This window comes from Microcaecilia unicolor, chromosome 13 (genome assembly GCF_901765095.1).
Source record: "Microcaecilia unicolor chromosome 13, aMicUni1.1, whole genome shotgun sequence".
Classification (NCBI taxonomy): domain Eukaryota; kingdom Metazoa; phylum Chordata; class Amphibia; order Gymnophiona; family Siphonopidae; genus Microcaecilia; species Microcaecilia unicolor.
Genome location: NC_044043.1, coordinates 41,805,254 through 41,817,855, shown reverse-complemented (window position 1 = coordinate 41,817,855; position 12,602 = coordinate 41,805,254). Strand labels below are relative to the sequence as shown.

Below are 12,602 nucleotides of genomic sequence, written 5' to 3'. Positions count from 1 at the left end.
TATGTGAATGTGGGTATAGGCATCCTTTAAATCCAGAAAGCACAGCCAATCTTGTTCCCGAATCATGGAAGGGTGCCTAGAGAAACCATCCTGAACTTTTGGTTTTTCAGATATTTGTCCAGGGCCCTTAGGTCTAGGATAAGACAAAATTCCCCCGTTTTCTTTGTCAAAAGGAACTACTTGGAAGTAAAATCCCTGTCCTTTCTCCAGGTGGAACAAGTTCAACTGCATTGGCCTGTAAGAGGAAGAGTTCCTTTAGAAGTAATTTCTGGTGTTGTGAGCTGAACTCTGAAGTTCTTGGAGGACAATTTGAAGGGGTTTCCCCAATTGTAGTGTGTAACATATTCAGATTGGTTACAGGTTATAAAGGGCCATCTTTCTTGGTAAAAGTTCAGCTTCCCTTCTACTGACAGGCCTTTCAGAACGGTTCCTGGGACTGCAGTTATGCTCTCCTGTAGCCAGTCAAAAGTTTATTCCTGCTTTTGATTGTAAAGCTGGTGCTGTCTCTGGTGGGAATAATACCTGATTGTTTTGGGGAATTAGAGGGTGGAGGAAACCTACGCCTTTCCAAGTAGCAGGTTCTCTGTTACCCTCTGTCTGAATATATCCTGCATGAGGCCACCAAGTCAGGAGTGGGCTGGGACAGTAACTTGATGGTATCAAAGTGTTTCTTGATAAAGTCTGTATCCTTCTCCTTGTCAGCAAAGAAATTTTCCCCCAGCACAGCACGTCCATTAGCTTCTCCTGAACTGCAGGTTCCAGGTCTGAGGCACACAGACAGGCAAGTCTTTGCAACCCAATACACATAGCAGAGGCCCTGGATGCCATTTTGAAAGTATCAAAAGGTTGCCCAGAACCATGTACTTTCCACACTCCTGCTCTTTGGCTACTAGCTGAGTTCCTCTACTTTCCCTAAAGGAAAGTCTCCACTATAAGGCACACAATGTCCCACATTTTGAAAGCATCAAAGGTTGCCCAGAACCATGTACTTTCCACACTCCTGCTCTTTGGCTACTAGCTGAGTTCCTCTGCTTTGTCTGGAGGTAGTCTCTCCACTATAAGGCACACAACGTTCCACAAGTACATGCTCATTAAAGAGCTGGTAAGAAGCTATGCAGGATGTGAGCATTGTGTTCTGAAAGAATGTATTCCCGAAAGACAAACTCTTGGCTCTTTTGAGAGTAGATCTGACCACTTTGGAAACGGTGAGGAAGCTGGAGCTTCTCAAATCCAGGAGCCTTTTGGACTTTATACATAGACAGTTGACCTTTTTGATAAGATGTAGAATGGGCTTCACCTGAACATTCTTTTTTTTATTTTAACGAAGTCTTTATTACACTAGACAAAGAAAATTACAAGCCTGTACAATTTGCTTAAATGAAAACACAATGTAATTTCACTGCTAAGAAAACCTCTAATTTGTGTAATTTTTGCATAAACCAAAATTAAAGGAAAAAAAAAACACAAAAGAGAAAAAAGCCTCAAACCCCAGGGCTCTAAGAAGGTATCACATATAAAAAGCCAAACCAGGTCTCACTCACCCACAAACCTCAAATTACAAACAGATCAAATCTTTCCCCAAGTTCTGAAAGATTTCCACCTAATAGCAGTTAGTTTTTCCAACTTATACACAGTATAAAGTCGAGCTTTCCACCTAATCAAAGGTGGGACTCCTGGTGTCTTCCGAGCAGCAGTTAGAGTGAATTTAGCCACATGTAACAAGTGGCATACCAACAAAATCTGATGTTTCCGAAATCCCAGGATTGCTCTATTCAACAAGAAAATCCCAGGGTCCCAGGGAACTCTCAAACCAGTTATCCACAAAATTTGGAAGCAGATGGATTTTGAAAAAGCAACTGCTTTCAGGCAGGACTACCAAATGTGACCCAAAGTGCCCTGAACTCCACATCCTCTCCAACATAACCCAGAAGTCTGAGGGAACCACCAATGGAGACAATCTGGGTAAGATACCAAGGGTAAACAATCTTGACATTATTCTCACTAATGTTAGAGACCATAGCTATCTTTGCCAGAGACTTTTCAATATCATCCCAATCCTCTGGTGTATATGTAACATCCAGTTCATGTTCTCACTGAACTCTATATCTTTTCAGGAACCCGAAGATCCCTTAAATAACCATACAGCATACTCATAAAAAATGTTGTAGATCTAAAATCCTCACAGGTGTCCTCCAAAAAGGTATAGTCCCTTGTCAACCTAGACTTAAAATGTGTAGAGGACAATAGATGAACAAATTGATCATAAGCATAATGATGGGATTGGGGTAAATCAAAATCCCAAGACAGAGTCTGGAAAGCTATCTAGGCATGATCATTATCGAGTTGACCCCATCTGGTTAATCCACGTTGCTCCCATAATCTATAGGTCCAAGAAACCATTCCCAGTGGGAATTCAGGGTTATGGAACATGGGAGCATAACGAGAAAACTGAAAGTCCACTACTGAACTTCATGAATCCAAGACCTGAAAAGTATGCAAAATGATAGGAGAAACACCTGTTTGTAAAAATCTATGTCAAAGCCATAACAGATATTTCAGAAGCACCGGCCCCACCTGATCTTATTCGATTTGTACCCACAATTTAGAAGGATTATTATGAAACCATTGAATCGCTGAACGTCCTCGAGCTGTCATCTGAATATTCTTAAAGACTCGTGTATGCGCACTGTCACAGCTTCCTTTGGAGGGGCATCTATCTGGAGAATGTCTAAAAACTCTGCCCTGGACGTACCCTCAGTCTAACTGAAATGGGACAGAGTTAGCCATCTTCCGAATAAAGTAAAAAAAAAAGGAAAGCTCCTCAGGGGGAGACACTTCTTTTCTGTGGGAGGGGGGGGAGACTTCTCCTTTTCTGTGGGAGGGGGGATCTGATAGAACACCAAGGGATGACTCCTCCAAGACCAACTCTGGTGCCCCCTTAGATACCCAGGAGCAGTCCAAGTCAGACTCAGGAGCGCTTGAGCAAGTGTCAAGAAACCAGAGATCTCCCATGACCTAAGGAAACTTCCTCCTCTGAAGCACTGGAAATCATCATGGCTTGGCTGGCATCAGATCAGATTCTCCTCTGGGTACCAGTGTCCATGCCTGCCTGACAAACACTGCATGAGCCTGAAGAATAGGCTGGAGCTCTCGAGGTGCTGTCATTGATACCCTTGATGTGGTAGAATTGTGCCAGGTCAGGAGACACCCTATTTCATCTTTCATCTTTACTGGATCCACTTGAGGGCTACCACTGATAAAGACTAGAGTTCAGCCAATGTAGTCACTTCCCAAGGAGTCATCAGAGCTGAATCAGTCACCTGGTCTCAGCTTCCTGGAGGCTGTTGCACCCAGTCTGGTTCCTTGAAAGATGGTGTGCTCAAATTAGGGGTGCGGAGAGAGTAACAATAACTTCAATCCTCAATGCTCTTGACACCATGCTTCGAGGGGTACTGGTGCCAATTGCTCTTAGCTTCCACCCAACATGTGTCATCGGGGTCTCTTGGCATCGATTAAAACAAAGACAAATTTCTCCTCGTCTTCAAGGTGGGATCAGAGGATGCCCAATACCAACGAGTGCTACCAATGCAAGGGAGATGGAGACCTCTTTGATGTCATTGTGTCCCTAGTGTCCTGTGCAGCTCCTGAAGCCAAGGAAACCAATGGGTCAGACTTTTCTACACCAAATATTTTTTTCATGCTTGAAAAAACCAAAAAAGTTGGTTTCAATTTGATTCATATTGCTGCTCACAACCTCTAATCTCTTTGTTTGACATCAGAGAACACAATTTACAAAGAAAGGGATAATGATCCGGTCCCAGGAATTGCAGGACCAATTACGTATGTCAGTGAGGGACATAGTCCTGTTGCCCAGAGCTTTAAGGGGCATGTCTGAAAAAGCAGCTGAGGTGAAGTCAAATGGCATGAAAAAGATGAAAAAACTGCAACCGGGAGAGCTCTAGGCCTGGTGAGCCATAGAAAAATGAAGAAAACTTGAAAAAGTGCCAAAAACCTTACTAAGAAGATATGAGGGGAATAAAAGGCTCTGGCCCCACATGATACACAAATGAAAGAAATAAGCAAGGCAAGAATTGCTGACAGTTGTGAACTGAGGGAAGACCAGAAAAGATGCACCTTTACTGCTTCATGGAAAAGAACAGAATGACCTGGTCCCGCATGATGATGACAGATGGGAAGAGACACATATGCACAGAAGGCCACTTCCAAAAGCTTCTAGAAACTAGAACACTGGGAAGTGTCTGCACCGGGACACTTGTCGATGACATTGCCCATCACAGAATACTGCACCCTGCTTGTCCTCAGAGAAAAAAAAAAAGGAAAAAATCCTCAAGTTTGCAACCCTCTCTCTTTGCTTGGGCATATTTATCATTAAAACAAAATTAGGCCAGGCAATCTCAGACAGTTCAGAAAGTGGTAACATTTTTTTTTTAATTTGTTTATTTTGAAATTTTACAAATAAAGTCTCATACCAAAACATCATTACTGCTGTCAATGCTTATTGTACATTATTTATCTTATCTCTAGTAACAAATATAGTGACTATACTTCTCTCCCTCCCCTCCCTTCTCGCTGTTTCTTAATTCCCTCAATAGGAGAGTGAACCATTAGAGTATCTTTCGCAATTTATCATATATATCCCATATTTTTTGGTATTGGATAATTGTTCCTTTCCGGATAGCTGGAACATTAGGCACCTTTTTCTAGGGGTATTTAGCCCTTTAACACTTAGGGTCAGCCACTTTAAATCACCCATTAAGGTTGGTACCAATCATCCTGGCATGTATACCCTAACCTAGATCCAATACTCATCAGCAGACTTTCCAGTTCCCTATTCGTGGTTCTTTTCCCTCCTATATCGCTTTTAACTTCCCCCTCTCCCCCCCAACTCCCCTTCCCCCCTCCCACCCACCCAATCTTCTCACCAAAATGATGCCTAATGATTCTCCACCAGGTACCATTCCTGAGAGAAAGAGAGAGATAAGTCATGCACCACTTATCCCAATATGAAACTTAAAACAAGTATAACCAAACCATTCCTATTCAACAAGTCTCATAACTGGCAGATACGCTTATCCACTGAGTCACCCATAGTCCCGCCTGACCAATCAGGTAGTTCTCGCTGGAGTCTCAAGGAACTCGTGTTGTAGATTTTTGGTGCTGGAGATGTTTGGTTCCTTTATTCGCTCTGTCCATTTTGGCGGGGCCATCGGCGTTGTGCTCCGTTGTGCCCTAAGGGCATCTACCAGTTCTTTGTCCATTGCCGCTTCTGGGCACACCGCTTGCGCCTCCTCCACAGATTTCACTTGAAACAACTTGCCCTCCTTATAAAATGCCAGGGCAAATGGGTGTCTCCACCTGTATTGAATGTTCAGTTCCTGCAGTATTCTAGTAAATGGCTTTAGTTCATTTCTGCGTCTCAGCGTTGCCGCTGCCGGATCTTGATAGACTTCAATCTTGTAGGTAATCCCATGTGAATGAGGGAACCTGGCGGGAAGCTTTTAGTACTCTCTCCTTCAACTTATAGCTAGAAAAACAAGCTATATCATCTTTGGGTGCGTTGTTTCGCGTGGATCCCAGCGCACTGTGCGCTCTCTTGAGTGAGACGTTTTCTGCTGTAATGGGATTACTCTCTTTACTCAACAGCTCCTCCACTACTTTTTGTATCACTTCTTCACAGTTCGCATATGTGGGGGTCTCTGGGAGGCCCCGAAATCTAAGACTATTCCGGCGGCCTCGATTTTCTAGGTCTTTCATTTTGTCCCACTGCAGCTGTTCTGCCCGTATCTCCACTAGCTGCAGGTCTACCGACCCCAAGGCTTCGCTGTGGCTCTCCAGCTGATTTTCCATCTCCTCCAGCCGGGCCCCCAGCTCGCGGATCTCGCCTCGCAGGTCGGATCCCAGCTTCGCCACCTCTGATCTTAAAGATTGTAAGTTCGCGCTGATTTCTTCAAGCCAGCTTTTCAGCTCCGGAGCGATTCCCACTGATGTCTCTGCTGCCCCATGTTGTGTAAGCGTGGGATCAGCTGGTCCTGCCTCCGCTGTTCTCAAGTGCATCGATGCTTGTCCTGGCTCCACCATTTTGCTCTCGCGGTCTTCTGCTCTCCATTTGAAGGCGAAGCGCGTTAGATCTGTGTCGGGCGGGCGCTGGCTCATAAGGTTAGTATCCATCAGCTACTCAGCAAGTAGTGCACGCCAGTTGGTCGTCTTTTAGCGAAAAATATAATGGTTTGGTCTCTATTCTAATTGCTTGGGAGCGGGAGCTCAGCTCTCATGCGACCATCTTTGCTGATGATGTCACTTCCTCCCTTCAGAAAGTGGTAACATTTACTTCCTCTACCACAGCTGGACTTTCATACATTCACATTACTGCTGGCAGAGCATGCAGCATCCAGAAGCACATCTATTCTGGTCTAAAAATCAGTCACTATAATAAGTCCTGTAGTTTTATCTCGCCCTCCCCCCCTCAAGATGAACCACGGGACTGCATCCCCACCCTCAAATCATCTCCTCTTCCTTTAGGATCTATTACCCAGTGAACAGTTTCTTGCTAAAAATATGACCCCATATCTGATGCTTCCATTACAACATACAGCATTTTATCACCACTTGTCGCATAGAAAGAGAAAAAAAATGTACAAACCTGATTTGCCTGAGAATTTCTATTTTGACCCTTTCATATCCACCATAGTCCACATATCGGATTTCAACTTCATTGCCATCTTTGTGGTAGGCAACAACCTGAGCCCTCCACCAAGCACCATCCACACCAGGAGCAGCACAAATAACACCAACTACAAAGGCAGAATCATGCACAAATAAACATTGGAGAGAAGTGTACATATTACAGTCACTAGCACACTATTGCAAAATTAGAGATGTTAATTCTAATACACCCCTTCCATTTTCCTTATTTGCTCTTATAAGCAGTGCAACCTAATGAACATAAAACTGTGAACTCTAGAAACCCAAACAAAATCATCACTGCTACTCAAAGTATAACTTTAAACAAGACTCTTTCGTCTTCTTTACAAATTCTCTGGAGTAAGCATTCTAGAAGTTGGATGCTTTATCTAGCTCAGTGCTGTGTATACGAGTAATAAAAGTGATTTAAAAGGCAGTTTTTGAACATTATGTTCTGAATCTTTTAATATGTGATTTCCAGAAGAGACATCAAAAAAATAAGAAAAATTGCATAACATACACAAAAGCTATTACCAGGAATGGAAGATAAGAATATATAAGGAAAAGGTTAAATGTAGAAATATGAAATATCTTCCCTATTCACTCCCCCTTCCCTCAATTGAAAATCGTACACAGAGTTCTTGAAATTTGTCTACAAGAACACTACTTCAGCTCACAGCAGTAAACTACCATGTTTTTATTGAAAGGCAGTATATCAAAATGTTGAACTAAACTTCTATGAAACACAGATACAGGGTATCCTCTTCTTTCATTAAAACCAATGGGAAGAACAGTAGTAATAGATGTAACTTTGCCCTTCACTCTCCCCCCCCCCCCCCACCAAAATAAAAAGCTATTTATTGGGAAAGTAGCTTAAAAATATACTCCATGATATGAAATTTAATCATAGGCCTGCAGAGAAATCTCTTTGTAGCTGTCCATCCAGTTCTAAGATTATGCCAATTTTAGAGAAAAATTACAGAGAGGGGCATAATCCCTTTTGATTATGCCCCTCTATGTAATTTTTCTCTAAAATTGAGGACGTCCTCGCAAAACGTCCCGATGGAGGGGCAGGGAAACCCGTATTATCGAAACAAGATGGACGTCCATCTTTCATTTCGATAATATGATCTGGGACACCCAAATCTTGAAATTTAGGTCGTCCTTAGACTTGGTCGTTTCTGATTTTCGGCAATAATGGAAACTAAAGATGCCCATCTCAGAAACAACCAAATGCAAGCCCTTTGGTCATGGGAGGAGCCAGCATTCATAGTGCACTGGTCCCCCTCACATGTCAGGACAGCAACCTGGCACCCTAGGGGGCACTGCAGTGGACTTCAGAAATTGCTCCCAGGTACATAGCTCCCTTACCTTGTGTGCTGAGCCCCCCAAAACCCACTACCATAGCCCTTACGGGTGAAGGGGGACACCTAGATGTGGGTACAGTGGGTTTGTGGTGGGTTTTGGAGGGCTCACATTTACCACTACAAGTGTAACAGGTTTGGGGGGGGGGGGGGGGGATGGACCTGGGTCCACCTGCCTGAAGTGTACCGCACCCACTAAAACTGCTCCAGGGACCTGCATACTGCTGTGATGGACCAGAGTATGACTTTTGAGGCTGGCATAGAGGCTGCCACAAAATATTTTTAAAGATTTTTTTTTGAGGTTGGGAGGGGGTTAGTGACCACTGGAGGAGTAAGGGGAGGTCATCCCCGATTCTCTCCGGTGGTCATCTGGTCAGTTCGGGCACCTTTTTGTGCCTTGCTCGTAAGAAAAACAGGACTAGGTAAAGTCGTCCAAGTGCTCGTCAGGGACGCACTTTTTTTTTCCATTATGGGTCGAGGACGTCCATGTGTTAGGCACGCCCAAGTCCCGCCTTCGCTACACCTCCAACATACACCCATGAACTTTGGACGTCCCTGCGATGGAAAGCAGTTGGGGGATGTCCAAAATCGGCTTTCGATTATACTGGTTTGGACGACCCTGTGAGAAGGACGCCCATCTTCCGATTTGTGTAGGAAGATGGGTGTCCTTCTCTTTCGAAATTAAGCCTAATAGACACACAGAAGAGACATCAGGCTTCTTTATTTACTAGAGAACACTTAGAAAGTTAATTCAGTGATGTGTTACAGTGCAATTCACCAGCATGAACACTAACTTGCTGAGGCTGCTTGGAGCCAAAAAAGTTGGTTTCAATTTGATTCATATTGCTGCTGGACTGAATCCAGAAGCATAAAGAGGAAGCGCAATGTACAAGATATATAATCTGGTCACAGCCTTCAGCGTAGTACTATTTATTTTCTAGGTGTTAGAGAATTTTTAGATGAAGAATGTTTTTTATGTATACCCTCCAACCCTTATGCAATGAGAGGCCACAACCTACATTACAGCGGCAACGGTACTTGCCTTCTACTGGCGTTGGCAAGGTTGGAATTCCAGGTTGAGAATAACACAAATACATCTGTTGGTCCAGACTGCGCAAAGCATGAAACGTAGGATGTGTATGCTGTTGTACAAACATATGTCCTGCATTTACTACATTAACCACGATAACCTCTACTGTGATACCATCTGGAAGCATAAGCTGCAAAACAAGGAAAATGGAATAAGTTTCTTTCTACAGAAAATAGAACTGAAAACTCTTATGGCTGATATCTTGCTATTAAGAACATCCAACTCCAATCCAATTTGCAAGAATATCTGATTACACTGATATTACATTCTATTTTTTAATAGTTTTAACAGTTTTTAAAATTTTTTAAAAGTTTTATTTAATTTGTAACTTATTTTTTTGAGGAAGGAAAAAACCTCAGCTGCTCAGCATGTTATCCTTATTAAAACAACAAAAAAAGCCGTGCGAACATCTTCACAGATCTAAAAAACCCTCCTCACTGATTTCTTGTAAACCATTCAATATGATTGCTTTTTCTTTTGTTTGCAATTCAAATCTATATTCTCTAATTAAGGCTTTGGGACTTAAAAGGCACTTATCTGTTTGAAAATAAAATTTCTCTCTCTGTTGGTTTGCTCAATAGAGCACCTCCGTTTTACAATCTGCTTCTTCGGGAGACAAACCGTCAGTATTACTTGCCAAGTGTCCTAAATAAAAAAAGAACGGTAAGTACAATCGTGGAGAGCTACATGAACTTTAGTTAATTTATTCTTTAATATTTTGTCCCTATATTGATTAATAATCAACACCGCATTTACCTGATAAAGTGTCTGCGAATCTAGCCCCAGATGTCAAATTCTTTTAAGATGGTGACTCCTGATTTTAAGGGGACGCTGAAATTGTTCAGCTAATTGCTGACGGTTTAAAACTTTACCTTATTTTAAAGGGGCAAGTGACAACAACTGTATCAGCTGAAAGAGGAGCTGTCTTCTTCATATACTACCACCTCACTTTGCTGATGAAGCATCTTACAAAAACGCTTTCCATTTGATTTTGCTATTTAATCCCTTAGGAATCAGGGTTTGCAGTCTGTAAATCCATTTCTGTTCTCTCTCTCAACTGATACAATTGTTGTCGCGTGACCCTTTAAAATAAGGTAAAGTTTTAAATCATCAGCGATTGGCTGAACAATGTCAGCGTCCCTTTAAAAATCGGGAGTCGCCATCTTAAAAGAATTTGACATCTAGGGGCTAGATTCGCAGACACTTTCAGGTAAATGCGGTGTTGCATATTAATCAATATAAGGACAAAATATCAAAGAATAAATGAACTGAAGTTCATGGAGCTCTCCGCTTACCATTCTTTCTTTATTTAGGACACTCGGCAAGTAATGCTGTTTGTCTCCCGAAGAAGCAGATTGTGAAACAGAGAAAGAAAATTTATTTTCAATCAGAAAGTGCTACTACTACTACTACTATTTAGCATTTCTATAGCGCTACAAGGCGTACGCAGCGCTGCACAAACATAGAAGACAGTCCCTGCTCAAAGAGCTTACAATCTAATAGACAAAAAAAAAAAGTAAGCAAATCAAATCAATTAATGTGTACAGGAAGGAGGAGAGGAGGGTAGGTGGAGGCGAGTGGTTACGAGTCAAAAGCAATGTTAAAGAGGTGGGCTTTCAGTCTAGATTTAAAGGTGGCCAAGGATGGGCAAGACATAGGGGCTCAGAAGTTTATTCTAGGCGTAGGGTGCAGCGAGACAGAAGGCGCGAAGTCTGGAGTTGGCAGTAGTGGAGAAGGGAACAGATAAGGATTTATCCATGGAGCGGAGTGCACAGGAAAGGGTGTAGGGAAGGAGTGTGGAGAGATACTGGGGAGCAGCAGAGTGAGTACATTTATAGGTTAGTAGAAGTAGTTTGAACAGGATAAGTGCCTTTTAAGTCCCAAAGCCTTAATTAGAGAATATAGATTTGAATTGCACACAAAAGAAAAAGCAATCATACTGGTTTACAGAAAATCAACGAGGGTTTTTTAGACCTATGAAGATGTTCGCACGCCTTTTTTTGTTGTATTAATAAGTACAAGCCGAGAAGCTGAGGTCTTTTCCTTCCTCAAAAAATACAGTTACAAGTTTAAAAAAAAAAAAACTGTTAAAACTATTAAAAAATAGAATGTAATATCAGTATAATCAGATATTCTTGCAAATTGGATTACAGTAAACACAATAAAATTTTGACTGATCATAACTTTTAACCATTTTTTGTACAATGCAATGAGAAGCCTCTATATGGGCTCCACCTTAACCGGGATAGAACCAGGCTGCTGGCGCTAACTTTTAAAAAGGAGACAGAGCAGCTTTTAAACTAGAATGGTGGGCGGGGAAGCGACAGTCGCCCAGGAGCGCATGGTTTGGTGTGGAGTACCCTTGAAAGATACTATTGAACAGACATTAGGGAATCCTTGTAGAGAGGTTTAACAATACTGAAAATAAGCCAGGTGTGCTTAATGAGAGAGCAGGATAAAGGATGAATATTATCCCATTCAACTTTTAAGCAGCTTGTAGATCAAAGGAAATACACAATTTGAAATGACTGTATACAAATGCTAGAAGCCTAAAAAATAAAATGGGAGCGTTAGAATATATAGCATTAAATGATGAGGTAAATATAATAGGCATCAGAGACATGGTGGAAAGAGGACAATCAATGGGACGCTGTGTTAACAGGGTACAAATTATATCACAATGATAGGATCACATTGGGGGGGGGGGGGGGTTGAGCTATATGTTAAAAAGGGAATTGAGTCAAATAAAATAAATATTTCACATGACACAGATAGCAGTGTGGAATCACTATGGATAGAAATTCCATGTGTGGAGGGAAGGAGTATTCTTGTATGGCTGTACTACCATCCGCTGGGACAGAACGAACAGATGGATTGAAGAAGTGTTTACAGAGATTAGGAAAACTGGCAATTGGGCAACGCTATAATAATGGGTGATGTCAATTACCCCAATATTGACTGGATAAATATTACACAATGAGTCCCAGGGAGATAAAATTTCTAGATGTAACAACAACTGCTTCTTGGAGCAACTGGTCCAGGAACAGACAAGAGGGGGAGCCATTTTGGATCTGGTCCTTGTGGCATGCAGGGCACAGTGTGAGAGGTGGTGGTGTTGGATCCCCTGGGAAACAGTGATCATAAGATGATCAAGTTTGAGCTAGTATCTGGGATGAACTCGCAAAGAAATCTACTGTAGCTGCATTTAATTTCAAAAGAGCAACTATAATAAAATGAGGAAAATGGTTAAAAAGAAACTAAAAGGATCAGAAGCATGGTTAGGACACTAAATCAGGCACGGACGTATTCAAAAAATACCATCTTGGAAGCCCAGTCCAGATGCATTCCATGTATTTACAAAAGTTGGAAAGAAGAGAAAATGTCAGCCAGCATGGTTAAAAGTAAAGTAAAAGAGGCTATTATAGCCAAAAGATAGTCCCCTTCCA

At 42.1% G+C, this 12,602-nt stretch overlaps 1 protein-coding gene across 4 annotated transcripts in view; it reads right to left on the bottom strand.

Annotated features, from left to right (window-relative positions):
• The window catches only part of AKAP1 (A-kinase anchoring protein 1), a 163,383-nt gene that overhangs the window by 54,383 nt on the left and 96,398 nt on the right, over positions 1-12,602 (bottom strand). For all 4 annotated transcript variants that reach the window (XM_030222232.1, XM_030222231.1, XM_030222234.1 and 1 more), the window contains 2 exons: positions 9,109-9,286; positions 6,662-6,812 (listed from right to left, as the gene is read on the bottom strand). In XM_030222232.1, coding sequence (XP_030078092.1) covers positions 6,662-6,812; positions 9,109-9,286 — 329 coding nt within the window. The remainder of the gene's footprint in view (positions 1-6,661; positions 6,813-9,108; positions 9,287-12,602) is intronic.